The following is a 25661-nucleotide window of genomic DNA, read 5'->3' on the forward strand; positions in this document are numbered from 1 at the left end:
CGCGTCCTGCTCGCCCTAGTTGGAGACTGTGACTGTCAGGCCGTTTCGGCCACGGAACACTCAAATTTACTAATGACAGACGCATTTGTTACAGGCATAGGGTCTGACTACATTGCCAGCACCTCTAAGAGGGGGCCAAGCTCAACCTCATGGCGACCAAAAACCTAGCGTTCTCACAGTCGCATCACACAACATTCAGGCGTATGACCCTGACTGCGCGGCCCATCCCCCCCCTGTGCATCGTGGACTCCTCAGACGGCCGCCTCATTGTGGACTCCAGCAGCGACCGCCCTCGGCCAACCCCATGCCTGTGCCCCGCGGTAGCCAACCGACCCCAGGGGGGCCCAAATGCTACTTCTGTGGGCAGTCAAAACACCCCCGACAGCGCTGCCCGGTGCGGAGCGCCCTCTGCAAGGCCCTGTGGCAAGAAGGGACATTTCGCTGCAGTGGGCCAGGCCCGCTCAATCGCCGCTATTGTCCCGGCACGCCCCACCTGCGGCCATCTTCCCCTCCCCGGACCACGTGCGGCCAGTGGACGTCGCCATCTTGCTCGACTCGCAACACGTGCGGCCCGTGGGCGCCGCCATCTTGTTCCTCCCAGGACCAACGTGCCTTCTTGCCTTCCTCACGACACGTGGAGCCACAGTGCGCCGCCATCTTGCCTCCCCCACGACGCGTGTGGCTCGTGGGTGCCGCCATATTACCCGACTCAGGACCCCTGCCCGTCGGCCACCTCATCCGGCCGCTTATCGCCAGCAACCGACGACGACCAGCTGCGTCTCGCCTCGGTCACGATTGACCAGTCTCGAATACACAACCTCGCGACCGCTTCAACTAAAGTGAAGGTCAGCGGACACGAGATCTCCTGCCTGCTGGACTCCGGGAGCACAGATCATCATTCACCCTGATACGGTAAGACGCTGCTCCCTCGCGGTACACCCCGCCAACCAGAGAATCTCCCTGGCCTCCTGATCCCACTCTGTGGCGCTCCGGGGGTACTGCATCGCCACTCTCACTGTCCAGGGCGTGGCGTTCAGCGCCTTCTGCCTCTACGTCCTCCCCAACCTCTGCGCTGCATTGCTGCTCTGCCTGGACTTCCAGTGCAACCTCCAGAGCCTAACCCTGAAATTCGGCAGGCCCCTACCATCCCTCAACCACCTTGCACTGTGTGCAGCCTCGCGACCCTTAAGGTTGACCCACCTTCCCTTTTTGAAAACCTAACCCCGGATTGCAAACCCATTGCCACCAGGAGCAGACGGTACAGAGCCCAGGACAGGACCTTCATCAGGTCTAAAGTCCAGCGGCTGCTTCGGGAAGGCATCATCGAAGCCAGCTATGTGGTCCAGAACGGAGTTCTGGGGCCCGACCCCGATCGCATGCGCCCCCTCATGGAACTCCCCCTCCCCCACTGCCCCAAGGCTCTCAAACGGTGCCTGGGGTTCTTTTCGTATTACGCCCAGTGGGTCCCAAACTATGCGGACAAGGCCCACCCATTCATTCAATCCACTGTTTTTCCTCTGATGGCCGAGGCTCACCAGGCCTTTAACCGTATCAAGGCCGACATCGCGGTCGACGAGACATTAACATTCCAAGTGGACAGCAATGCATCAGACGTCACTCTGGCCGCCACCCTCAACGAGGCAGGCAGGCCCGTAGCATTCTTTTCCCGCACCCTCCATGCCTCCGAAATCCGGCACTCCTCTGTCGAAAAAGAGGCCCAAGCCATCATTGAAGCTGTGCGGCATTGGAGGCATCACCTGGCCGGCAGGAGATTCACTCTCCTCACTGACCAACGGTCGGTTGCCTTCATGTTTAATAACACATCGGGGCAAGATCAAAAACGATAAAATCTTGAGGTGGAGGATCGAGCTCTCCACCTACAAGTACGAGATTTCGTATTGCCCCAGTAAGCTCAAGGATGCCCTATCCGAGTTACATGTGCCAGCGCACAAGTGGACCGACACCGGACCCTGTACGACAACCTCTGTCACCCAGGGGTCACACGTTTTTACCATTTCACCAAGGCCCACAACCTGCCCTACTCCATCGAGGAAGTCAGGGCGATCACCAGAGACTGCCAGGTCTGCGCGGAGTGTAAACCGCACTTCTACCGGCCAGACTGTGTGCGCCTGGTGAAGGCCCCCCGCCCCTTTGAACGCCTCAGCGTAGACTTCAAAGGGTCCCTCCCCTCCACCGACCGCAACACGTACTTTCTCAATGTGGTCGATGAGTATTCCCGATTCACCTTTGCCGCCCCATGCCCCGACATGACGTCTGCCACCGTCATCAAAGCCCTCAATACCATCTTTGCTCTGTTCGGTTTCCCCGCTTACGTCCACAGCGACCGGGGATCCTCATGCATGAGCGATGAGCAGCGCCAGTACCTGTTCAACAGGAGCAATGCCTAGAGCAGGACGACCAGCTACAACCCCAGGGGAAACGGGTAGGTGGAGAGGGAGAATGGGACGGTCTGGAGGGCCGTCTAGCTGGCCCTAGGGTCCAGAAATCTCCCGGCCTCCCGCTGGCAGGAGGACCTCCCCGACGCACTTCACTCCATTCGGTCGCTCCTGTGCACTGCGACTAATGAAACCCCCCCCATGAATGTCTCTTTGCCTTCCCTAGGAAGTCCACCTCTGGGGTTTCGTTCCCGACATGGCTGGCAGCTCAAGGACCCATTCTCCTCCATAGACACGTTCAACTCCACAAGACGGACCCATTGATTGAGAGGGTACAGCTACTTCACGTCAACCCGCAGTACACTTACGTAGCGTACCCCGACGGCCACCAAGACAGTCTCCCTCAGGGACCTGGCACCAGCTGGTTCCCCACACATCTCCTCTTTCTCCCCCCCCCCCCCCCCCCCCCCCCCCCCCCCCACCCCGACCCGGCGCCACCCTCCCTTCCCCCGGCGCACCCCACCGCAGCCCCCGCTCCGGGACAATCCGTCCTCCCCTTGCCCATACCCGGGGATGAAGAAGATTTCGACACGCACCTGGAGTCACCGAAGACCAAGCCGCCACCGGAGTCGGCACCAGCACTACGGCGCTCTTGACGACAGATGAAGGCACCGGACCGCCTGAATTTGTAATATTATCTGTACTTTTAAAACCCAATTTCTGTATATAGTTCTCCACCACCCCCGCCGGACTAATTTTTAACAGGGGGTGAATGTGGTAGTCACCACTGATGTATATAGTGTATATATAGGATGTTGATATAGGTGCTTTACGGTAAGGCCCCTGTACTACAGGTAGGGGGGTAGATCCCTGCCTGCTGGCTCCGCCCAGTAGGCAGAGTATAAATATGTGTGCTCCCCGTACAGCAGCCATTTCGTCAGCTGCTGTAGGAGTCCACACATCTCAGTGTAATAAAGCCTCGATTACATCCTACCTCTCGTCTTTGCGTAATTGATAGTGCATCAGGAACCCGGTCAGTAATGTACATGAAGCGGCATAAAGCAAAACCCTATGCGCCTCCACCCCCCAATATCCCCCTCCACTTATCCGAACTTCTCAAAGTGATGGCCAATGGCTCAATTGCCAATTCAAATAGGAAGGGGGAAGAGGGACACACAAAGGGTACCCGTGCCTCGTTCCCCAATACAACCGAAAATAACCCGAGCTAATATTATTCGTCTTCACACTGGCCCTTCTTCGTTTCTTGTACAACAATTAGACCCACAACCCAAATTTATGCCGAACCACTCCAATACCGTAAACAAGTACCCCCACTCAGCTGTATCAAAAGCCTTCTCTGCATCTAATGCCACTGATACCTATTGTTTCCCCCCACCTCCCCGAGAGAGGACCACATTCAGTAGGCACTGCACGTTGGAAGATGTGCCTACCCTTCACAAAACCAGTTTGATCCTCCCTGACCACCTGTGGGAGACACCCCTCCAACCTGCAATTGGCCAGTATGACCCACACTCCTTGGGGTCCTTTCAAGAAAAAGTGAATTGGATGCCCAAATCAGTCTCTGGGAGCAACCTCTGGGCCACCGAGTCTTCAAACACTTCCAACAGTAACAGAACCAATTGATCTGCAAACTGTTTATAAAATTCCACGGGAAGCTCATCCGGCCCCAGTGCCTTCCCAACCTCCGCCACCCCCGACAGCTCCTCCAACTCTTCTCCATCTTCCTCCTCCACCCTGGAACACTCCACCCCCCCCCCCCATCCCCCACACGCGAAACTGGATAATTTCCCAGGAAGCCGCCTGCCTCCTCAGCTGGCTTTCTCTCCACACTCAAACTGCCTCCTTCACCTGTCTCAACTGCTGCACCTCCTTATCCGTGGACACCAAATCAAACTACCTGCAACAGCTTTCCACTGGCCAAGAGTTCTGGAGTAGGAGCCTCCAAATACTCAAACCACCTCCAATATCTCACTCACCAACCACCACGTTCCTCCCTTGCTTGCCTATCCACCTGCACCTTGTATGCTCACAGGTAATTTTTATCAATAATTCCCTTCTCTCCACCACCCCCCTTTTTAAAAACTTAATGCAAATTCCCAAATCATAATAGCAGGATCAGAACTCTTATTCCTTCCATTATTAGCCCGGATCTCTGGATAACATCTTGTATTTTCTAGTCTCCATACTAAAAAAAGGATATTGAAACATCGGAAAAAGTACAGAAAAAAAATACAGATGTTGACAGAATTTAAAGATTACAACTGTCAGGAAATGTTAGGCTCTGTTCTCTGGAAAAAGAGTTAGAAATGCATCGATCTAGGATGGGCTTGGGGAAACTATGGGCGCAATTCTCCACGCTCACGAAAATTCGGAGAATAGCGGGCGACGTAAATTTTTACGGACACGCTGGTCCGATGCCCTCCCGCTATTCTCCCCCCCCCCCCACGCCCGCCCCCCGACACGAATCGCTGCTCGCCGTTTTTTTACGGCGAGCAGCTATTCACCCAAGGCCTTAACGGCCGTTTTTATGAAAGTAAAACACACCTGGTCTGACCGTTCGTAAAAACGGCCGTAAAGTCCCGATCTGGGGAACCATGGCACCGATTGGCACGGCAGTACCACGGCCGTGCCAAGGGCCCGCGATCGGTGGGCACCGAGTACTTAACCCGCGCACTCTTTCTCCCTCCGCCATGGGCCCGCGATCGGTGGGCACCGAGTACTTAACCCGCGCACTCTTTCTCCCTCCGCCGCCCCGCTGGATCCATTTGCGGGGCGGCTGAGGGGCATACCGGCCCGCGCATGCGCGGGTTTCACGCATATGCGTGATGACGTCATCCGCGCATACGCGGGTTGGAGTCGTCCAATCCGCGCATGCGCAGCTGACATCATCTGACGCATCAGCCGTCGCTAACTCTGGCTAGCGGGCTTAACGAAAATCGTTAAGCCTGCGATGCCGGAGTTCACGGCCCCAACCGGGGAGCTGAATCGGTTCCCGGTCGGGGGGGCGGAGGCTGGCGTCAAACGCGCCCGTTTTTGACGCCAGCTTCCCGAGTTTTCGTAACTCGGGAGAATCGCGCCCTATGTTCATTAATTAGCGAGTCGACATCAACGGGCATTTGCCTATATTGCAACATTGACTACACTTCAAAAATACTTTTCTGAAGCCATTGCGACGGCCCGAAGACATGAGAGGCACTCTGGGTTCTTTCTCTGTGCCCCATTGCTCATTTTAGCTATTGATGATGCATATGTACGTATGAATTTCTAACTGCAATATCTTCATTATATATCTACTTAAGTCATCTCATGTCTCACTTTAGCTCCTCCCATTTGGTTAGAATTTGTTTAATCTCTTGGCTAGGTATCTATACTTCATTGCTCACAAGATATTTGATTACCTATTTTGGGGACTTGGGGGGAGAAGAAAGGATTCAAATTATACTTTATTATCCTTGATCCATCAAGCTTCCTGCCCCAAGAATTTGTCTTTGGTCCAGCCCCTATATTTGGGCTGCAATTTTGCTAATGTGCTCCAGCAAAGTTAGTTAAAGCAACTGAACAGCAATGGTTCCTGGTAGACCAGTCCACTGGAGGACAGCTGAGGAGGAAAGGAGGAGGAGAGGAGGAAACATTCTGATGGAATGTTCTTAAACTTTTCCTGCACAGATGATGAATAAAGTCCATTATAATGTCAAGTAACTAGCTCCTGCAAATAAATATTTAGAATCAGGTAAGAGTCCCAAATCAACGTAGTTTGTGGTTAGTGACTTCATTTTAAGACCTTTTATTATACAGTTTCGCTGCTTCAACTCGTAACAATTAATTCCTTTCCATTTTAACCATTTATGATGTTATCATTTCATGGACCTTCATACAAGCGAATAAAGGTAATCAATGCACTGGGCACCGGTCAAATCATTTTTCTAAAACAAAATTGAAATGTAAGCTATAACGTAAATATAATATAATATAAATGTAAATGTACAAAAAAAGAAAAAAAAACTTTTTTAAAAACTTACTACATGTAGTAAGTTACATGTGAATTCACTATCCATTATTCTAATGACACAGTGAATGGTTTCATAAGCCAGACATAGGAAGAGAATGAAAACTGCTTTGGCTTTCCACAGTTATCTCTTCATCTACCATATTTACTGTGCTGATATCTCACACATTGTGCCTGAACAAAAATGTTTCCGAAGGTTGAGTCAATTCAGAGATAGAACAAAAATTAAGCCAAATCTATACATTTATCAATTTTCCTTTCTGTGGATTGGGCCTGCAACTAAAATGATAAATTAAACAATTCACCCAGGAGTGTCAATATAAAGCTGGATCTGTTAGATCTGGCAGAATTCACCATCATCAACAACAAGCTAACAGAAAGGACCTAAAACATGAAGGACAAAAAGGCAAACAATCCAACTTCATTAAATATAGAAATTAACATTTATACATCATAGTGGGCAACATCCCTAAATATATTAGATATTTCATCTGACTATATTTACTGAAGATATTCACGTATCTTTATGATGACTAGCTAAAGCACAAGTATGGCTTGACCTCAAGACAATCAGCCTTCCTCTTACTCAGCACAATCTCTACCTTGAAAAATGGTCAGAAATTGGCTAACAGCCAGTCTTACCATTTAATGCTTGATACACATATCCTTCACTCTTTTCAGCATCAGAAACTGCAGCACGTAGTTTCGGCATTAGAAACCTTCCATGTACTTTAAGTGAATGAGACCTTAACTGTTCAATCATCGGGGTAGAATACGAACACCTGGGACATCTGTAGTTTCCACCTTCTGTAACATCTTTATAGAAAAATGCATTAACCTATTAACACATTGGTGCATCAGTTTATTTACAATGATATTTTCAAGTTCAACTAATTTAGAACATAGAACAGTACAGCACAGAACAGGCCCTTCGGCCCTCGATGTTGTGCCGAGGCATGATCACCCTACTCAAACCCACGTATCCACCCTATACCCGTAACCCAACAACCCCCCCCCCCCCCCCCCCTAACCTTACTTTTTTAGGACACTATGGGCAATTTAGCATGGCCAATCCACCTAACCCGCACATCTTTGGACTGTTTTTTGATAAGCATGTTTTGTAATTTGATAAGAAATAATGCCCCACTCCTTTCTCTAACTCCAACCCTCAATAAAGTTGAACTTGGCAATGTTTATGTACCACAAAACATCACTGTCACCTAGAGAAATAACCCTCAAGAAAACGTATCTATTGATTATCAATACACACTATTCGCACAGGTAATTCTATGTAGTAACATTCAGCGTCAATATCAAGCTGAATCTGCCAGATCCGGCAGAATTCACCAACATCAACAACAATCTAACAGAAAAGATCTATAACATGAAGGACAAAAAGGCAAACAATGCAATCTTCATTAAATACAGAAATTATTTACGTTACATTCCTCAGTTGGAGTAGCTCTCATGACATTGGATCATCCTATGGCCATGCTGCGTTGGAAAAGCAGCTCTCTGCGGCCAAGAAAAGCTAGGAGAACCTGCCCCCGGGACCTACCCAGCTCGCAACGTTTTGCAAGATCTAACACAATCTTGCAAAATGTTGCTATGTAAATCCCATCCACGATGGTCATGATCACTTTTTGGCAAATCTGCATATTAGAGCGAAACAGCTAGTCTGACTCTAATGTGCAGATTCCCAAGGTACCTGAGGCTTTGGGATTTTATCCCCATCATCTCAGAGTCCTCAGGCGAGCAATGTTCAGCACTGATCCCCACAAATAGAGAGCAGACAGAATGGCACTCGTGGGGGTCTCCAAGGGGATTGGAGGCCCCCAGCTTCATGCCCTTTGGGCAGGATGGTGCTCTGGCACTGCTGGTGCCACCTGGGCATACTGGTAGTGCCAGCACCATCTGGATTCCAGCCTCCCAAGGTTTCCAGGTGGCTTTGTGAGCTGTGTGGGACCTGACAGGGTGCCTGGTTGGCACTGTCACAGTGCCAAGCTGGCATTTATTTGCATGCACGTGACTGGGCCAGGGACCCTCCCATAGTGCATTCAGGTTGAGGGAAGAGGTTGGGCATAATTTTGGGGACCTCAGAGTTCTGGTGAGTGGCGCTCTGCACTGTACAAAACAGGGCTATGTGCAGCCTCGGCCACCGCGTTCCTCATTCAGACCCCTTACACAACGCGAGTCACATTGAATAGTCATGTGTTTCCTGGCACTGAGAGCGCAAGGAAACAACCAGCTGAACGTGCTCGCTAGGGTATTTTGTTCCCTTTTGGGAGAATCAAGCCCGTAGTCTTCAAAATTAGTCCAACCAAAATTTTATGACAAACCTAAACAAAACGTCCGAATACCTGAGCTAGCAGTCTGCATGCCATTTTTCAAGCTGCTCTTTCTTTTTCTAAAAGGACAAAAAGAAAAAATGTTAGCTTTAGACATACAATTCAAGGCCCTTCTTCATTACCATGCTGCTTTAAACATATAAAGTTGATTAGTTTTATTCGAAAGTCTTTCAGATGTCTTTAGTTTACTGCTTGTAATTAAGTATGATATGTTTTAGTTTGATCTCCAGATTTGGTTTTGTCTGAAAAAGATTTGAAATTTCACACCTTCAGAGGTGCAACAAACCACTCTCCCTTATCAGAATTGGTTATTCATGTTGTTTCCAGATTAATGAATGCAAGCAGACTAAGCACAGAACATTTCCCATGTCCAGAAATTGTACATCTTTACATGAGTACATCTAGTCTTTATTTTATTAAATTGGCTGAAGATATACATTAAAAAAAATATATTGAAGATGTAAATCATTGGGGTTATAAATGCCAATGTAGCCATGCAATGTTGAAAACATTGGGCGGAATCTTCCTAAATTCTGGCTGAGAGTCATTTTTGGCACGAAGACCAGAGTAAATCCCTCCGACTCAGTGTGATCTAGATTGGAATTCTTTTTTTTTAAATAATTTTTATTCAAATTTTTTCAACAACATATTTTCTCCTCATAGTTAAAACAAAGAAAGTGTGGTTCTGCACCAAGACAGAAAAAGAACTCTCCTCCCCCCCCCCCCCCCCCAAAACGAAATAATAAATTATAACAAACAACAGTACAAGAAAGAAGAAAATAGCAGACCCACCGTCGCAAACACAAGCCACCTTAACCAGCCCCGGACCTAACCCCCACCAGGTTGCTGCTGAAACTGACCACTCTCTACCCCTTCGCCAGGAAATCGAGAAAGGGCTGCCACTGCCGAAAGAACCCCTGTACCGACCCCCTCAGGGCAAACTTAATCTTCTCCAGCTTGATAAACCCAGCATTGTCGTTGATCCAGGCCTCCGAACTCGGGGGCCGCGTATCCCCCACTGTAACAGAATCCTGCGCCGGGCTACTAGAGACGCAAAGGCCCTCTCGCCTCCCGCACTCCCGGCTCCGAAGTTACCCCAAAGATCGTGAGCCCCCAGCTCGGTCCGACCCTAGACCCAACCACTTCAGACAAAGTCCCCGCCACCCCCTTCCAAAACCCCTCCAAGGCCGGACATGCCCAAAACATATGGGTGTGGTTCGCCGGACCTCCCGAACACCTCACGCACCTGTCTTCCCCGCCAAAGAACCGGCTCATCCTGGTCCCTGTCCTGTGCGCCCTATGCAGCACCTTCAGCTGGATTAAGCTGAGCCGTGCGCAAGAAGAGGATGAGTTCACCCTTTCCATACACGTTCCATCCTCAATCTCTTCCCCTAACTCTTCCTCCCACTTCGCTTTAAGCTCCTCTACTGAGGCCTCCACCTCCTCCTGCATCAACTGATAGATTGCCGAGATCCTCCCCTCCCCGACCCACGTCCCTGAGAGCACCCTATCCTGCACCTCCCTTGGCGGCAGCCGCAGAAACTCCGCCACCTGCCGCTTAACAAATGCCCTGATCTGCTTCCAGATACCCCTCTATGCCCCTATGGACCCGCCCACACACTTCCTCCTCTGCCAAAAGCCCCACATCCAACCTCCATAGCGGGCGTTGATCCTTCCCCTCCCCCAGCTCCAGATCCACCAGGTGCGGAGCATGGTCAAAAAAGGCTATCGCTGAATACTCCGCCCCCACCACTCTCGGGATCAGCGCCTTACTAAGGACAAAAAAGTCAATCCAGGAGTAAGCCTTGTGAACATGGGAGAAAAAGGAGAACTCCCTACCCCACGGCTTCAAGAACCTCCACGGGTCCACCCCTCCCATCTGATCCATGAACCCCCTCAGCACCGAGGCCGCCACCGGCCTCTTGCCCGTCCTAGACTTTGAGCGATCAAGAGCCGGATCCAGCACCGTATTAAAGTCCCCACCCAGGATCAAACCCCCCGCCTCCAGGTCCGGGTTCAGACCCAGCATTCGCCTCATTAAGCCCGCATCGTCCCAGTTGGGGGCGTACACATTGACCAGGACCACTCGCTCCCCCTGAAGTCTACCACTCACCATAACATATCTACCAGCACTGTCCATCACCACATTGGACACGAAGAACGACAAGCTCTTACCTACCAAAATTGCCACCCCTCGGTTCTTCGCATCAAACCCCGAGTGAAACACCTGTCCCACCCAGCCTTTCCTTAGCCGCACCTGATCGTAACCTTGAGATGCGTCTCCTGGAGCATAGCCACATCCGCCCCCAGCCCCCTCAAGTGTGCCAAGATCCGGGACCGCTTCACCGGACCATTCAGCCCCCTCACGTTCCATGTGACCAGCCGAATCTGGGGGGGGAGGGGTCTTCCCCCTTCCTCTGCGCCGATCAGCCATAGCTCTCCCTCAGCTCACCCCGCGCTCAGGGAACCCCCCAAGCCATTTTCCCACGGTGGCAGACCCCCCCCCCTCCCCAGCCGTTTCCATACAGCCCCTGCAGCAGCAACCCGGTGCCCCCCCCCCCCCCCGCCCCTCTCCTCCCCCCCCTGCACCCCCCCAAGCTAGGGCCCCCCTAGCTGCGCCACCCCTAACATTGTACTTCCGTAAGTCAGCCGACTCCTGCTGACCCCGGCTATTCCCGCCGTACCACCGACCACCGACCCCCCCCCCCCCCCCCCGAATGCAACACAACAACCAATCCCCCCCCTCCCAATGCCGGCCCCGCCCCCCACGCCTCCGGCGCGGGAAGAAAGCCCGCACTTCCATCCCCAAACCCGCCCCCCAACCCCACACGCGGGAAAAAGATGGGCACATGACCCCAAGGGACCTCAAACTGCTCCCCAACCCCCCACCGGTGGAAAGAAAACTAAAAAGCACCACGGTGAATAAATAACAGCCCCAGAAGACGAAAAATCAGAACAACGAAAAGGCAATATCCAACACAGCCAATATATGCAAAAGGATATCAAGGAGGACAGAGCCTCCAAACAATGTACATCTTCCCCCAGTTCTCAGTCAGAGTCCAATTTCTCTGCCTGGACGAAAGCCCAGGCCTCCTCCGGAGAGTCAAAGTACAGCTGGCGGTCCTTGCAAGTGACCCAGAGGTGAGCCGGTTGTAACAGGCCAAACTTCACCCCCTTCCTGTGAAGCACTCCTTTCGTTCGATTGAAGCCAGCCCTTCTCTTCGCCACCTCCGCGCTCCAGTCCTGGTAAATCCTAATGTCCGCATTCTCCCACCTGCTGCTCCGTTCCTTCTTTGCCCACCTCAACACGCACTCGCGGTCGACCAAGCGATGAAAGCGGACCAGCACCGCCCTGGGCGGCTCGTTTGGCCTGGGCTTCCGCAGCAGCACTCGATGGGCCCCCTCCAGCTCCAAGGGTCCTTGGGACGACCCCGCGCCCATTAAAGAGTTCAACATCACAACCACGTAGGACCCCAAATCCGAACCTTCCAGCCCCTCCGGGAGGCCCAAAATCCGCAGGTTCTTCCGGCAGGAGCGGTTCTCCATCTCCTCCATCCTCGCCAACCATTTCCTATGAAGCGCCTTGTGCGACTCCACCTTCACTGCCAGGCCGAAGAGCTCGATCTCGTTCTCCGAGGCCTTTTGCTGCAGCTTACGAATCTCTGCTGTCTGAGTCGGCAAAAGCTTGTCCAGCGAGGCCTTAAACGACTCCAGAATCTCGGCTTTCAGCTCCTTGAAGGAGCGCTGAAGCAGCTCCTGCTGCTCCCGCGCCCACTGCCACCACGCTGCCGATTCCCTGCCCGCCGCCATCTTGTTTCTTTTGCCTCGCACCTTCTTCTGCTGCAAAGTCGACTTTTTAACCGCTCCACTGCGAGTCCAGCCCATCCACCACCGGCCGCTGAGCACAAAGGCTGTGTTCCCACCCAGGGAAAAGTCGAATCAGCGCAGCTGCGGGCCCTTAAAAGAGCCCTAAAGTCCAAAAATAGCGGGAGCTACCGAACGTGCGGCTTAGCTCCGCATTGCCGCAACCGGAAGTCTAGATCGGAATTCTTACCAATACTTGGAAAAAAAAAACTTTGTTCACAGTAATAACACCATGCCCATGGTGCTGCGAGTCTGAATCGGCTGCCCCGGGTCAACTGAGCAATTCCACCAAGGGACGCTGCATTTAAAAGGCTCCATGGCACTTGCTCACAATCCAGCCAAGAGAATTGCAGCAAAAAGCTTAGCAAAAGGAGTAAATTATGAGGATCAGTTGTACAGATCAGGCATGCACATGGAAGTAATTCAGGCAAATAGCATAAATACATTGAAGGCGAAACTAAGTAATTACAAAAAAGGAGAAAGAAATAAGTTATGCCAACCGAGTTAAATAAATGTTATGCCAACCGAGTTAAATAAATGGAGATGGAAAGAGCCTTTCACAAAGCATAAACAGTAGCATAGATATGTTGGGTCAAATTACCTTTTTTGTGCTGTGAATCTTATGTAATTTTTCAATGTATTTGAATATAGAAGACTATGGGATGATCTAATGTAGAAGTTATGATTAAAGGATTTGATGAGACAAAATTAAAAATTATTTCCTCTGATGCGATAGTCCAGAACTAGGAGCATCCTTAAGATTAGAGCAAGGCTGTTCTGGATGACATTACAAAGCATTTCTTCACAAAGGGCAGTGGGAATCTGGAACAAAAATGCTTCTGTAGCTTGGTTAATTGAAAATTTCAAACCGGAAATTGATATATTTTAGTTGGGAAAGGATATTAAGGGCTACAGAGTTAAGATAAGGATTATCTTGCCAGAGCTATTTTCCAGCTCTGGCAACAATCTTGAACATCTCTCTTATACTCTCAAAGTTTACCCTTCCTGTGACCATAATTGTACACAAAACTCCAGCTGTGGCCTTGTGCAATAAAGGAAAGCATTCCATATGCCGTATTTTTAAAATAAAAATGTTTCAAAGCAGGTTACAGCCAATAAACATACTTCCCAACAAACAATTATACAGTCTGTACAGATTTTTCCCCTTTTTCACCCACACCCCACCGACAAACAACTCCTCAAACACGGTCACAAACACCCCCCACCTTTTCTCAAACTCCCCTGCTGAGCCCCTTAAGTCATACTTCACCTTCTCCAACCACAGGAAGTTGTACAGGTCACCCAACCAAGCCACTACCCCCGGTGGCGATACCGACCACCACTCCAGCAAAATTCTCCACCGTGCAATCAGAGAGGCGAGGCCATGACATCAGCCTTCCTCCTCTCCATGAGCTCCGGCTTCTCTGAAACCCCAAATATCAGCAAAAGGGTCCGGGTCCACCTCCTCCTCCACTACTCTGGCTAAGACCGCCCAAAATCTTCCCAATTTTTCGCAACCCCAAAACATATGCGCGTGATTCGCTGGCCCCTGCCCACATCTTTCACACTCATCTGCTACCCTCTGAAAGAACCCACTCATTCTCGCCCAAGTCATAGGCACCCTGTGCACCACCTTAAACTGTATCAGGCTCATCCTTGCACAAGGAGAGGTCCTGTTTACCCTACACCGTGCCTCACTCCATACTCTCCAATTGGTATCCCCATCCAAATCAGCTTCTCATTTGTCCCTGATCTTCACCACCCGCTCACCCTGGCTCCCCCAGCCATTTGTACATATTCCCAATTCTTCCCTCCCCTTCCACATTCGTAAGCAGCAGTCGCTCCAGCCAGAGTGTATCCTGGCAACCTAGGGAACCCCCTCCAAACCTTTCGCGCAAAGTCCCTAACCTGCAGATACCTGAACTCACTACCCCTCGGCAGCTCTACCCTCTCCCTTAGCTCCTCCAGACTGCGAATCCTTCCTCCAAATACAAATCACTCGCCTTGCCCAGCCCTACTTCCCTCCATCTCCTGTATACACTATCCATCCCCCCTCCGGCTCAAACCCACGACTCTCACACAGCAACGTTAGCACCAACATCCCTTCCATCCTTAAATTCATACTCAGCTGATTCCATATCTTCACCGTGGACTGCACCACTGGGCTCTCTGAATACCTATTCGGAGCCATTGGCAACACTGCCGTCACCATAGCCCTCAAACTAGACCCCTTACAAGATTCCAATTCCATATGCCTTCTTTACTACCATTACTACCTTTCCTGCAACCTTCAGCGACCTGTGGACTTGGGTTCAAAGGTCTCTCACTGCCTCCCTTCAGGTTGAGGGCAAGGTCGAGGATGATGCCGCTGAGAGGGAATCACGGGTTTCAGCCAGGGAGGATGGATGCGAGGTTTCTGGGATGGGAGGAGAAAGGGGTAAAAGAGGTGAAGGATCTGTTTCTAGAGGGACGATTTGCAAGTTTGGAGGAGCTGGAGGTGAGGCAGGGGTTTTAGCGGGAAGGGGGCTTCAGGTATATGCAGGTGTGGAATTATGCAAGAAAGGTTTTTCCAAGTTTCCCGGTGGCATCATCCTCCTTGTTGTTAGGTGAGGTGCTGTTGGTGGGGTGGTTGGAGAGTGGTGTCATTTTGTTGATCTACAGCAGGATTATGGAGAAGGATAAGGAGTCCATGGAAGGGATTAAGGCTAAGTGGAAGGAAGAGTTGGGGATGGAGCTGGAAGAAGGATTATGATGTGCAGTGCTAATGCCTTGACCTCACGTGTAAGGCTTGGGTTGATTCAGTTAAAACTGGTCTATAGAGTGCACTTAACGAAGGCGAGGATGAGGGGCAGCATGGTGGTGAGGATTGCTGCCTCACGGCGTTGAGGTCCCAGGTTCGATCCCAGCTCTGGGTCACTGTCCGTGTGGAGTTTGCACATTCTCTCAGTGTTTGCATGGGTTTCGCCACCACAACCCAAAGATGTGCAGGGTAGGTGGATTGACCACACTAAATTGCCCCTTAATTGGAAGAAATGAATTTTAAATTTATTTTAAAAACAGGCGAGGATGAGCCGGCTGTTTGAGGGGGTGGAGAATACTTGCAAGCAGTGTGGGAGCAGCCCAGCCAATCATGTCCATATGTTTTGGTCCTGCCCGAAGTTGGAGAAATATTGGGGGTCATTTTTCACACCATGTCAGTGGAATTGGAGCCGGGTCCCCTGGAGACCATATTCAGGGTGTCAGATCTGCCACAACTGCAGACAGGAGCGGGGCAGATGCTTTAGCCTTCATCTCTTTGAATTCTGTTGGGGTGGAGGTCAGCTTCTGCCTCCAGTGCCTCGACGTGGTTGGGGAATCTAATTGTGTTTCTGTATTTGGAGACAGTGAAATGTGCTCGGAGAGGGACGGATGAGGGTTCCACCAGAGATGGGGTTTGTTTGTTTTACATTCTGGAAAACTTCATTTCCCATTAACAAACAAGAAACACATAGCTCTCAATCGATCTTAAAGTTAGCATGGCATAGAGTGGAGTTCTGGCGACGGGGACATGCTGAGCGGACGCACACAAGGTGGTTCTCCTATGAAGAATTCGAAAATGGGCACTCTCAATCGAAATTAGCCTGCAAAGATTTGACAAAAGCATCCCCTTACCCTCTACAACACACGGACAAGGAGAAATGCCGGGAAGCAGTAGCTCCAGAGACAGGAGAAGCGAGCGAGCAGATCGGTGGACCCACAAGATGAGGGATCGCCAGCCACACCTGAGTGAGGGAGACCAGCGACCTGGAAAACAAGCTGTGTGTCCCCCGCGCAACATCTCCAAGCCCTCGCCACAACTGCACTTCCATTCCCACCAGCCAAACACTGAACAAGCCCTGTGGTGGTAGCCACACTCTGGAACCAACTGAGACAACACTTCAGTCTGTCCGAAATGTCCACCATGGCCGCCAGGCAGAAAGGAAAGATCTATAGTCACTAATGGGATAATCCCCAGTGATAGCTCCGAATGTGAACAATCAGGAATTTCAGGTGTTGAAACAAAAAGGCTATGATTGAATCATGTGCTTTGGTATCATCCAACCTTTAAGCAAAATCTCGGAGCTCAGGGATCTCTGCCACATAGGCGCCCCAGATTATTAGATACTGCCTCCTTGGAGGAGCCATATATAGCCCATGAACACAGAACGTGACACCAGTTCAAGTCACCATTCATCTTGTACCAACATATCTCGACATCTGGTTGGCAAATCCTCAGAATCATGCAATGTCAGTATGTTCCCAGCACCGAGTGTGTTCAATTTACCTGTTCAGTGCGCTATTCTTGATGGGTGTATTTAATAAAGTTGATGTCAGTCACCGTATTACATCTAGATGACAAATCTTCTATACAATTGCAAACACCAACAATTATAAATTGACTACTGGATTTTGCAAGGAATGTTAAATATTTGACAGATGTTAATGCAGACATGTTGCACCGAATATGCAGGCAATGTGTTTTGGTGTAGATAATGTATCATGCTGTTGTGAAAGGGCAGACAATACATTTATTCTTCAAGTAGAGCACACAGACTGTGCAGAATGTAATATCCCAATTTGATTGCTTGCTTTGTTAAAAGATTGTGGGGTATCCTTATTTTTGTATTCTTTGTCTGAGCTGAACAGCACTGAATGATGGTTTTAAAGGTTTATCACCCTGTTCAAACTTTTTAGGCTCATGAGAAAACAGAAGAACAAATTAACTGGATACGATATCTAAATGACTAATGAAACCTAGTACCACGGCAAGGCTGATGATTCTGCCCCAGATTTTTGGAAGTATACAGCTAACCGAAATTCAAAAAAATCTTTACCTAGATCTACAGGATTATGAGGGGCATGGATAGAGTGGATGGGCAAGCACTCTTTCCCAGGGTGGAGGGGTCAGTCTCGAGGGGGCATAGTGGGGAGGCTGCAGAAGGATCTAGACAGTTTGGGAGAGTGGTGCAGGAAATGGCTGATGCAATTCAACGTGAGAAAATGTGAGGTCTTGCACTTTGGAAAAAAGAATCCAAGCATAGACTACTTTCTAAACGGTGAGAAAATTCATAATGCCAAAGTACAAAGGGATCTGCGAGTGCTAGTCGAGGATTCCCTAAAGGTAAACATGCAGGTTGAATCCGTGATTAAGAAAGCGAATGCAATGTTGTCATTTATCTCAAGAGGGTTGGAATATAAAAGCAGCGATGTGCTACTGAGCCTTTATAAGGCTCTGGTTAGGCCCCATTTGGAGCACTGTGTCCAGTTTTGGGCCCCACATCTCAGGAAGGACATACTGGCACTGGAGCGTGTCCAGCGGAGATTCACACGGATGATCCCTGGAATGGCGGGTCTAACATATGAGGAATGGCTGAGGATCCTGGGATTGTATTCATTGGAGTTTAGAAGGTTAAGGGGAGATCTAATAGAAACTTACAAGATAATACATGGCTTAGAAAGGGTGGACGCAAAGAAACTGTTTCCGTTAGGCGAGGAGACGAGGACCCGTGGGCACAGCCTTAGAATTAGAGGGGGTAAATTCAGAACAGAAATGCGGAGACATTTCTTCAGCCAGAGAGTGGTGGGCCTGTGGAATTCATTACCGCAGAGTGCAGTGGAGGCCGGGACGCTAAATGGCTTCAAGTCAGAGATAGATAAATTCTTGATGTCGCGAGGAATTAAGGGCTACGGGGAGAATGCTGGTAGGTGGAGTTGAAATGCCCATCAGCAATGATTGAATGGCGGAGTGGACTCGATGGGCCGAATGGCCTTACTTCCACTCCTATGTCTTATGGTCTTATATGTTTACGGTCCATGGGACAAAGTTTAGAGAAGATGTGCAAGGCAGGTTTTTAAAAAAAAATTAATCACTGAGGGTGGCGAGTGCCTGGAACCCACTGCCAGGGGAGGTTGTGAAAGCAGATACGTTAACAGCATTCAAAAGACATCTCAACAAATATATAGATAGGATGTGTATAGAGGGATACGGCACTAGGAAGTGCTGAGGGTTTTGGCCAAGGTTGGCATCATGACCGGCACAGGCTGAAGGGAGGGCTAAAGGGCCTGTTCCTGAGCTGTATTGTTCTTTGTAAACAAACTGGCATAGTGACCTGCCACAGAGATTTGGTGGCCCAGCCAAGTCTTTCAGCAAGGCTGGATGATCCCAGCAGTGGGCAAGGCTGGAAAATCCCACTCATAGTTCATCGAAAAACTATCAAGTTAGGTTATACACCCAATAGAGAATGTAGCATCAACGATATTAAATACTTTCATGAAGTGAAGGATCATTTGTACTTAAGGCATTATGAACTTAAGCAAAAATGTTTCAGTAAGTAAATTAGTATTACCTGCTCTTGGTAACTGAGCGGTTGCGCATTTTGGATGTACAATGAGTCTTTTCATGATTGCGAAGTCCTCCCAGTGCTTTAAAAAGTCGTGCACAATGTCTACAACGATATCCTTCCAATGCAGTACTGTGCACAGTACTCTCCGAATAGGTTTCTTTCACACTTGTAACTGGAGCTCTGCTCGACACCACATTTCCTGGGATCTTAAAGTGTCCAAAAAAAAAATCCATTAATTTTTCAGCCAACCGCCAAAAGGGATGTTAATATTGCACTTTTTAAATATTAAAAACCTGCAGTTTGATGTTCCTAATACCCACAGATTTCTCAGGTGAGGCACGAGTGCCTGCACTTGACATCAATGCAGCATTTGACTCATCATGGCATCAAAGAACCCAAGAAAAACTGAAGTCAATGGGTATAGGGGGCACTAGTCCATTGACTGGGCTCATGCCTAGCAAAAGGAAGATTATTGCGGGTGTTGGAAGTCAATCATCTCAGTACCAGGACATCGTTGCAGGAGTTCCTCAGGGTAATTCTAGGCCCAACATTTTTCAGCTGCTTCATCAGTATCCTTGATGATTGCGCAATGGTCAGTAGGATTAATGACTCCGCAGATACTGAAGTAGTCTGTGTCCATATGCAGAAAGACGAGGACAACATGCAGACTTCGACAGATATGTGACAAGTAACTTTGGCAGCACCCAAATGCCAGGCAATGATCATCTCCAACAATCCAAATAGGTCCCGCTGACATTCAACAGCATTACCAAAGTGGAATTATGCAGTACTGACATCCTGGGGTGGTGATGGAACACTCCACTTATCTGGATGAGTGTAGCTCCAACAAAACTCAAGTAATATGAAACTCAAGTAGCATGATACCATCAAGTTCAAAGCAGCCCAAATGATTGGCACCCCATCCACCAATGCAGTGGCAACAGTCTGTACCACATACAAGGTGCATGGCAGAAACTCACCACACCTCCTTCAACATAACCTTCCTAGCCCGTGAGCTCAGCAAGGCCAAGAGCAGCAGAGAACACCATCACGTGCAAGCAAACCCCCCACCCCAATCCCCCTCTCCCGCCACCCCCGTCTCCCAACTACGCATCATCCTGACTTGGAACAATATCACCATTCCTTCACTGTCGGCTGGGTCAAAATCTTCAAACTGATGACCTAACAGCAACGTCTATGTACTTACACCACAAGGGATGCAGTAACTCAATAAAGCAGCTCACCACCAACTTTTCAATGGCAATTAGGAATGGACAAAAGCAGATCTGGTCAGCGATGGCCCTATCCCATAAGAGAATAAAAATACTCATCATCATGACTGCTTAACCCAAAAGCAAAGTCCTTACCAGTCTTTGCCAAATAGCCTTCTGTATGTCTCTCTGACCTGTGCCAGCTTTTTCATTTCCCAGTAACTTCTTTCAATTTTCAAGCTGCCTAGCTCGGACATTCCCTTTCAATTTTTCCTTGAAATCTTCCCGTTATAACCTCTCTAATCTGTCAGTTTTCTCTTACAATGTGTCCTGCCCAGTATCTTATGCTATTTCCTAATTATCCCAGAAAAACTTCTTACTTATGAGCGTACAACTACATGTATCAGGAGCAGGTGCAAGCCACTCGGCTACTCAAGCTGTTCCGTCATTTAATAAAGTCATGGCTGTAAGTTCAACTCCAAATTGCCACCTACCTCCTATAATTTTCACCTCCTTGCTGCAGGACATATTGAAGGGGAGCCGAAGTTGTGGTCCATATTGGTATGAACAACATAGGCAAGAGGGAGGAGATCCTGAAAGGTCAATATAGGGAGCTATGAAATAAATTAAAAAACAGGACCTCAAGGTAGTAATCTCACGATTATTTCCAGTGCCATGTGCTAGCAAGAGCAGGAATAGAATAGAATGCTTGGCTGCAAAGATGGTGGAGGGAGAAATTTGGTTTCCTGAGGCATTGAAACCAATTCAGCAGAAGGTGGGACCTGTACAAGCCGGACGGGTTGCATCCCAACAGGACCAGACCATTATCATTAGAGGGGCATTTGTTATTGTTCTTGGGGAGGGTTTAAACTAGAATGGCAGGGCGATGGATCTATCGAACAAGATAGATTAGGAAACTTCATTAAAAGGCATGACTGTGGACAGGCAATGGCTAATATTTAAAGGAATAAATGTATGCACTGCAATAATTACATATATTCCTTTCTGGTGCAAAATCACAAGAAAAATGGCCCAACCACGGCTTACAAAACAAATTAAAGATACTATTAGATCCAGAGGAGTCATATAAAGTTGCTAGAAAAAGTAGCAAATGTGAGGATGGGGAGAAGTTCAGTATTCAATAAAGGAGGACAAAGAGATTGAAAATAGACTGTAAAAGGTTTAAAAAGAATCGTGAAAACAGTCCGAAACAGAATTTATAATAGATAACAAGGGTATAGCAGAGCAATCAAACAACTATATTAGTTGTCTTCACAGAGGAAAGCACAAATAACGTGCCATAAATGCTAGGGAATCAAAGGTCTAGTGAGGAGAGATGAAGGAAATTCGTATTATTAGAAAAATAGTGTTGTGAGCAATTAATGGGCCTGATAATCTACATCCCAGGGTACTAAAGGTGGCGGCCATAGAAATAGTGGATGTGTTGGTTGTCATCTTCCAAAATTCAATAGATTCTACAACAGGCTAGCCAGAGTGGCTACCCCACTATTTAAAAAAGGAAAAAGGGAAAGAAAACAAGGAATTACTAACTGGTTAGCCTAACGGGCGGCACGGTAGCACAGTGGTTAGCCCTGTTGCTTCACAGCTCCAGAGACCTGGGTTCGATTCCCGGCTTGGATCACTGTCTGTGCGGAGTCTGCACATTCTCCAGTGTCTGCATGGGTTTCCTTGGGCGCTCTGCTTACTTCCCAGAGTCCTGAAAGACGTGCTTGTTAGGTGAATTGGACATTCTGAATTCTCCCTCAAGTGTACCCGAACAGGCACCATAGTGTAGCGACTAGGGGATTTTCACAGTAACTTCATTGCAGACACTAATAAAGATTACAAAAAACATCAGTAGTAGGGAAAATGCTATAGTTTATTATAAAGGATGTGATAACAGGACACTTAGAAAATATCAATGGGATTAGACACAGTCAACATAGATTCCCGAAAGGAAAATCATGTTTGATAAATCTACTATAGTTTTTCTTGACGATGTAACAAGTAGAATAGATAAGGATAAATGTTGTCTATTTGGATTTTCCAAAAGCATAAGTTCCACACAAGAGGTTAGTGTGGAAAATTAAAGCACATGGAATTGGGGTAATTTATTAGCATGGATTGAGAATTGGTTAGCAGACAGGAAAAATATTGGAAACAGACCCATTTATTCCTACTCTCTGTTGTCCAAGTAGTAGGTAGTGATTTGTGGGGTCCTGCAGGGATCAGTGCTTGGGCCTCAGCTATTCACAATATACAATGATTTGGATGAGGAAACCAGAAGTAATATTTCCAAGTTTCCTGATATGAAACTTGAGAAAAGTAAGTGGTGAGGAGGATGTAGAGACTGCAAGGTGATTTAGACACGTTAAGTGAGTGGGAAAATGCATGATGGATGCAGTATAAAGTGGTTTTTATTTTTAAAAAAGAGCATCCAATATTTTTTTTCAATTACGGGGCAATTTAGCATGGCCAATCCACCTAACCTGCAAATCTTTGGGTTGCGAGGGTGAAACCCAAGCAGACACGGGGGGAATGTGCAAAGTCCACACAGACAGTGACCCAGAGCCGGGATTGAACCCAGGTCTTCGGCACCGTGCCGCCCTAATGTGGCTATATGTGAAGTTATCCATTTCAGACGAAGAAATAGAAGTATTATTTAAACGGTGATAAAGTGGGAAACGTTAACGAACAAAGGGACCTGGGTGCCCCAGTGCACCCGTTATTGAAAACAAACATGTACAGCAAGCAGTTAGGAAGGCAAGTGGCAGGCTTACCAGAGATCGAGTCTGTTAGAACATAGAACAGTACGGCACAGTACAGGCCCTTCAGTCCACGATGTTGTGCTGACTACTTATCCAAATCGAAGATCAACCTAACCTACACCCCTTCAATTTACTGCTGTCCATGTGCCTGTCTAAGAATTGCTTTAATGTCTCCAATGACTCTGACACCACCACCTCTACTAGCACTACATTCCACGCACCCACCACTCTCTGTGTAAAGAACCTACCTGTGATATCTCCCCTATATCTTCCTCCTTAAAATTATGTCCCCTCGTGACAGCCATTTACGCCCAGGGGAAAAGTTTCTGGCTATCCACTCTATCCATGCCTCTCATCACCTTGTACACCTCTATCAAGTCACCTCTCTGCCTTCTTCGCTCCAGTGAGAAAAGCCCTAGCTCCCTCATCCTTTCTTCATATGACATGCCCTCCAGTCCAGGCAGCATCCTGGTAAATCTTCTCTGTACCCTCGCCACAGCATCCACATCTTTCCCATAATGAGGCAATCAGAACTGGACACAATGTGCGAGATTTTCCCACAATTGGCGGGATGGCCCGACGCCAAGAATGGCGCGAACCACTCTGGTGTCGGGCCAACCGGAAGTTGCGTAATCCTCCGCACTTCCGGGGCTAGGCCGGCGGCGGAGGGGTTTGCACCACGCCAGCCGGCGCCAAAGGCCCGGCGCATGAGCAGACCGGCCTGAGTGTTTCCTGCGCATGCGCAGGGGGGGTTCTTCTCCGCGCCAGCCATGGCAGAGCCCTAGAGGCCGGCACGGAAGGAAGGAGTGCCTCCATGGCACAGTCCCGCCCACAGATCGGTGGGCCCAGATCGCAGGCCAGGACACCATAGGTGCTCCCCCTGGGGGCCGGATAACCCCCCCCCCCCCCCCCCCCCATGAGGACTTCAGTAGCTGGCCTACAATCCAGGTCCAGCCGTGATGGACCATGTCCATTTCACGCCGGCGGGACTGGCCAGGAACCGACGGCCGTTCGGCCCATCGGGGCCCGGAGAATTGCCAGGGGGTGGGGGCGCTGCCAACGGCCTCCCGAAAACCGGCACCGGAGAATACGGCAGCCTGTGTAGGAGCGGGATTTACACCACCCCCCCCATCCGGGGATTCTCACCCAATATTCTAAGTGTGGTCTAACTAGCGTTTTATAAAGCTGCAGCAAAACCTCGCGGCCCTGTTAATGAAAGCCAACACACCATATGCCTTAACAACCCTATCAACCTGGGTGGCAACTTTCAGGGATCTATGTATGTGGACCTCAAGAACCCTCTGTTCCTCCATACTTCCCAAGAATCCTTCCCTACAGCACGGTGGCCTAGTGGTTAGCACAACCGCCTCACGGCACTGAGGTCCCAGGTTCGATCCCGGCTCTGGGTCACTGTCTGTGTGGAGTTTGTACATTCTCCCCGTGTCTGCGTGGGTTTCGCCCCCACAACCCAAAAATGTGCAGAGTAGGTGGATTGGCCACGCTAAATTGCCCCTTAATTGGAAAAAATAATTGGGTAATCTAAATTTAAAAAAAAAAGAATCCTGCCCTTAATCCTGTATTCAGCATTCAAATTCGACCTTCCAAAATGAATCACTTTACATTTATCAAGGTTGAACTCCATCCGCCACTTCTCAGCCCAGCTCTGCATCCTGTCAATGTCCTGTTGTAACCTGCAACAACCCTCAACACTATCTATAACTCGCCCAGCCTTTGTGTCATCGGTAAACTTACTAACCCACCCTTCCACTTCCTCATCCAAGTCATTTATAAAAAAACAAAGAGCAGAGGTCCCAGAACAGATCCCTGCGGGACACCACTGGTCAACTACCTCCAGGCAGAATGCTTTCCATCCACTACCACTCGCTGTCTTTTTTCAGCCAGCCAATTCTGTATCCAGACAGCCAAATCTCCCTGTATCCCATGCCCCCTAACTTTCTGAATGAGTCTACCATGGGGAACCTTATCAAATGCCTTACTGAAATCCATATACATCACATCCGCTGCCCGACCTTCATCAATGTGTCTCATAACATTCTCAAAGAATTCAATGAGGCTTGTGAGGCATGACCTGCCCCTCACAAAGCCATGCTGACTATCATTAATCAAACTATGTTTTTCTAAATAATCATAAATCCTATCTCTCAGAATCCTTTCCAATATTTTGCTCACCACAGATGGAAGAATGATGGGTTTGTAATTCCCAGGGATTTCCCAATTCCCTTTCTTGAACAGGGGAACAACATTCGCCTCCATTCGATACTACTAGAGTGGAGAGTGAGGACGCAAAGATCATCACCAACAGCGCAGCAATCTCCTCCCTCGCTTCCCGTAGTAACTTTGGGTATATCCTGTCAGGCCCAGGGGACTTATCTATCCTGATGCTTTTCAAAATTTCCAGCACATCCTCCTTCTTAATATCAACCTGTTCGAGTCTATTAACCTGGTTCACGCTGTTCTCATGAGCAACAAGGTCCCTCTTTCTAGTGAATACTGAAGCAACATATTCATTTAGGGCCTCCCCCATCTCCTCAGACTCTAGGCACAAGTTCCCTCCACTGTCCCTGATCGGCCCTACTCTCACTCTGATCATCCTCTTATTTCTCACATCAGTGTTGAACGCCTTGGGGTTTTCCCTAATCCTTCCCGCCAGGGCTTTTTCATGCC

General features: G+C 48.9%; 1 protein-coding gene across 8 annotated transcripts in view; it reads right to left on the minus strand.

Moving 5' to 3' along the window:
- The window catches only part of LOC119953177 (zinc finger protein 462-like), a 191803-nt gene that overhangs the window by 101222 nt on the left and 64920 nt on the right, over positions 1 to 25661 (minus strand). For all 8 annotated transcript variants that reach the window (XM_038777148.1, XM_038777142.1, XM_038777146.1 and 5 more), the window contains 3 exons: positions 19001 to 19203; positions 8784 to 8830; positions 7066 to 7239 (listed from right to left, as the gene is read on the minus strand). In XM_038777148.1, coding sequence (XP_038633076.1) covers positions 7066 to 7239; positions 8784 to 8830; positions 19001 to 19203 — 424 coding nt within the window. The remainder of the gene's footprint in view (positions 1 to 7065; positions 7240 to 8783; positions 8831 to 19000; positions 19204 to 25661) is intronic.

Source organism: Scyliorhinus canicula, chromosome 18 (genome assembly GCF_902713615.1).
Source record: "Scyliorhinus canicula chromosome 18, sScyCan1.1, whole genome shotgun sequence".
NCBI classification, from domain to species: Eukaryota; Metazoa; Chordata; class Chondrichthyes; order Carcharhiniformes; family Scyliorhinidae; genus Scyliorhinus; species Scyliorhinus canicula.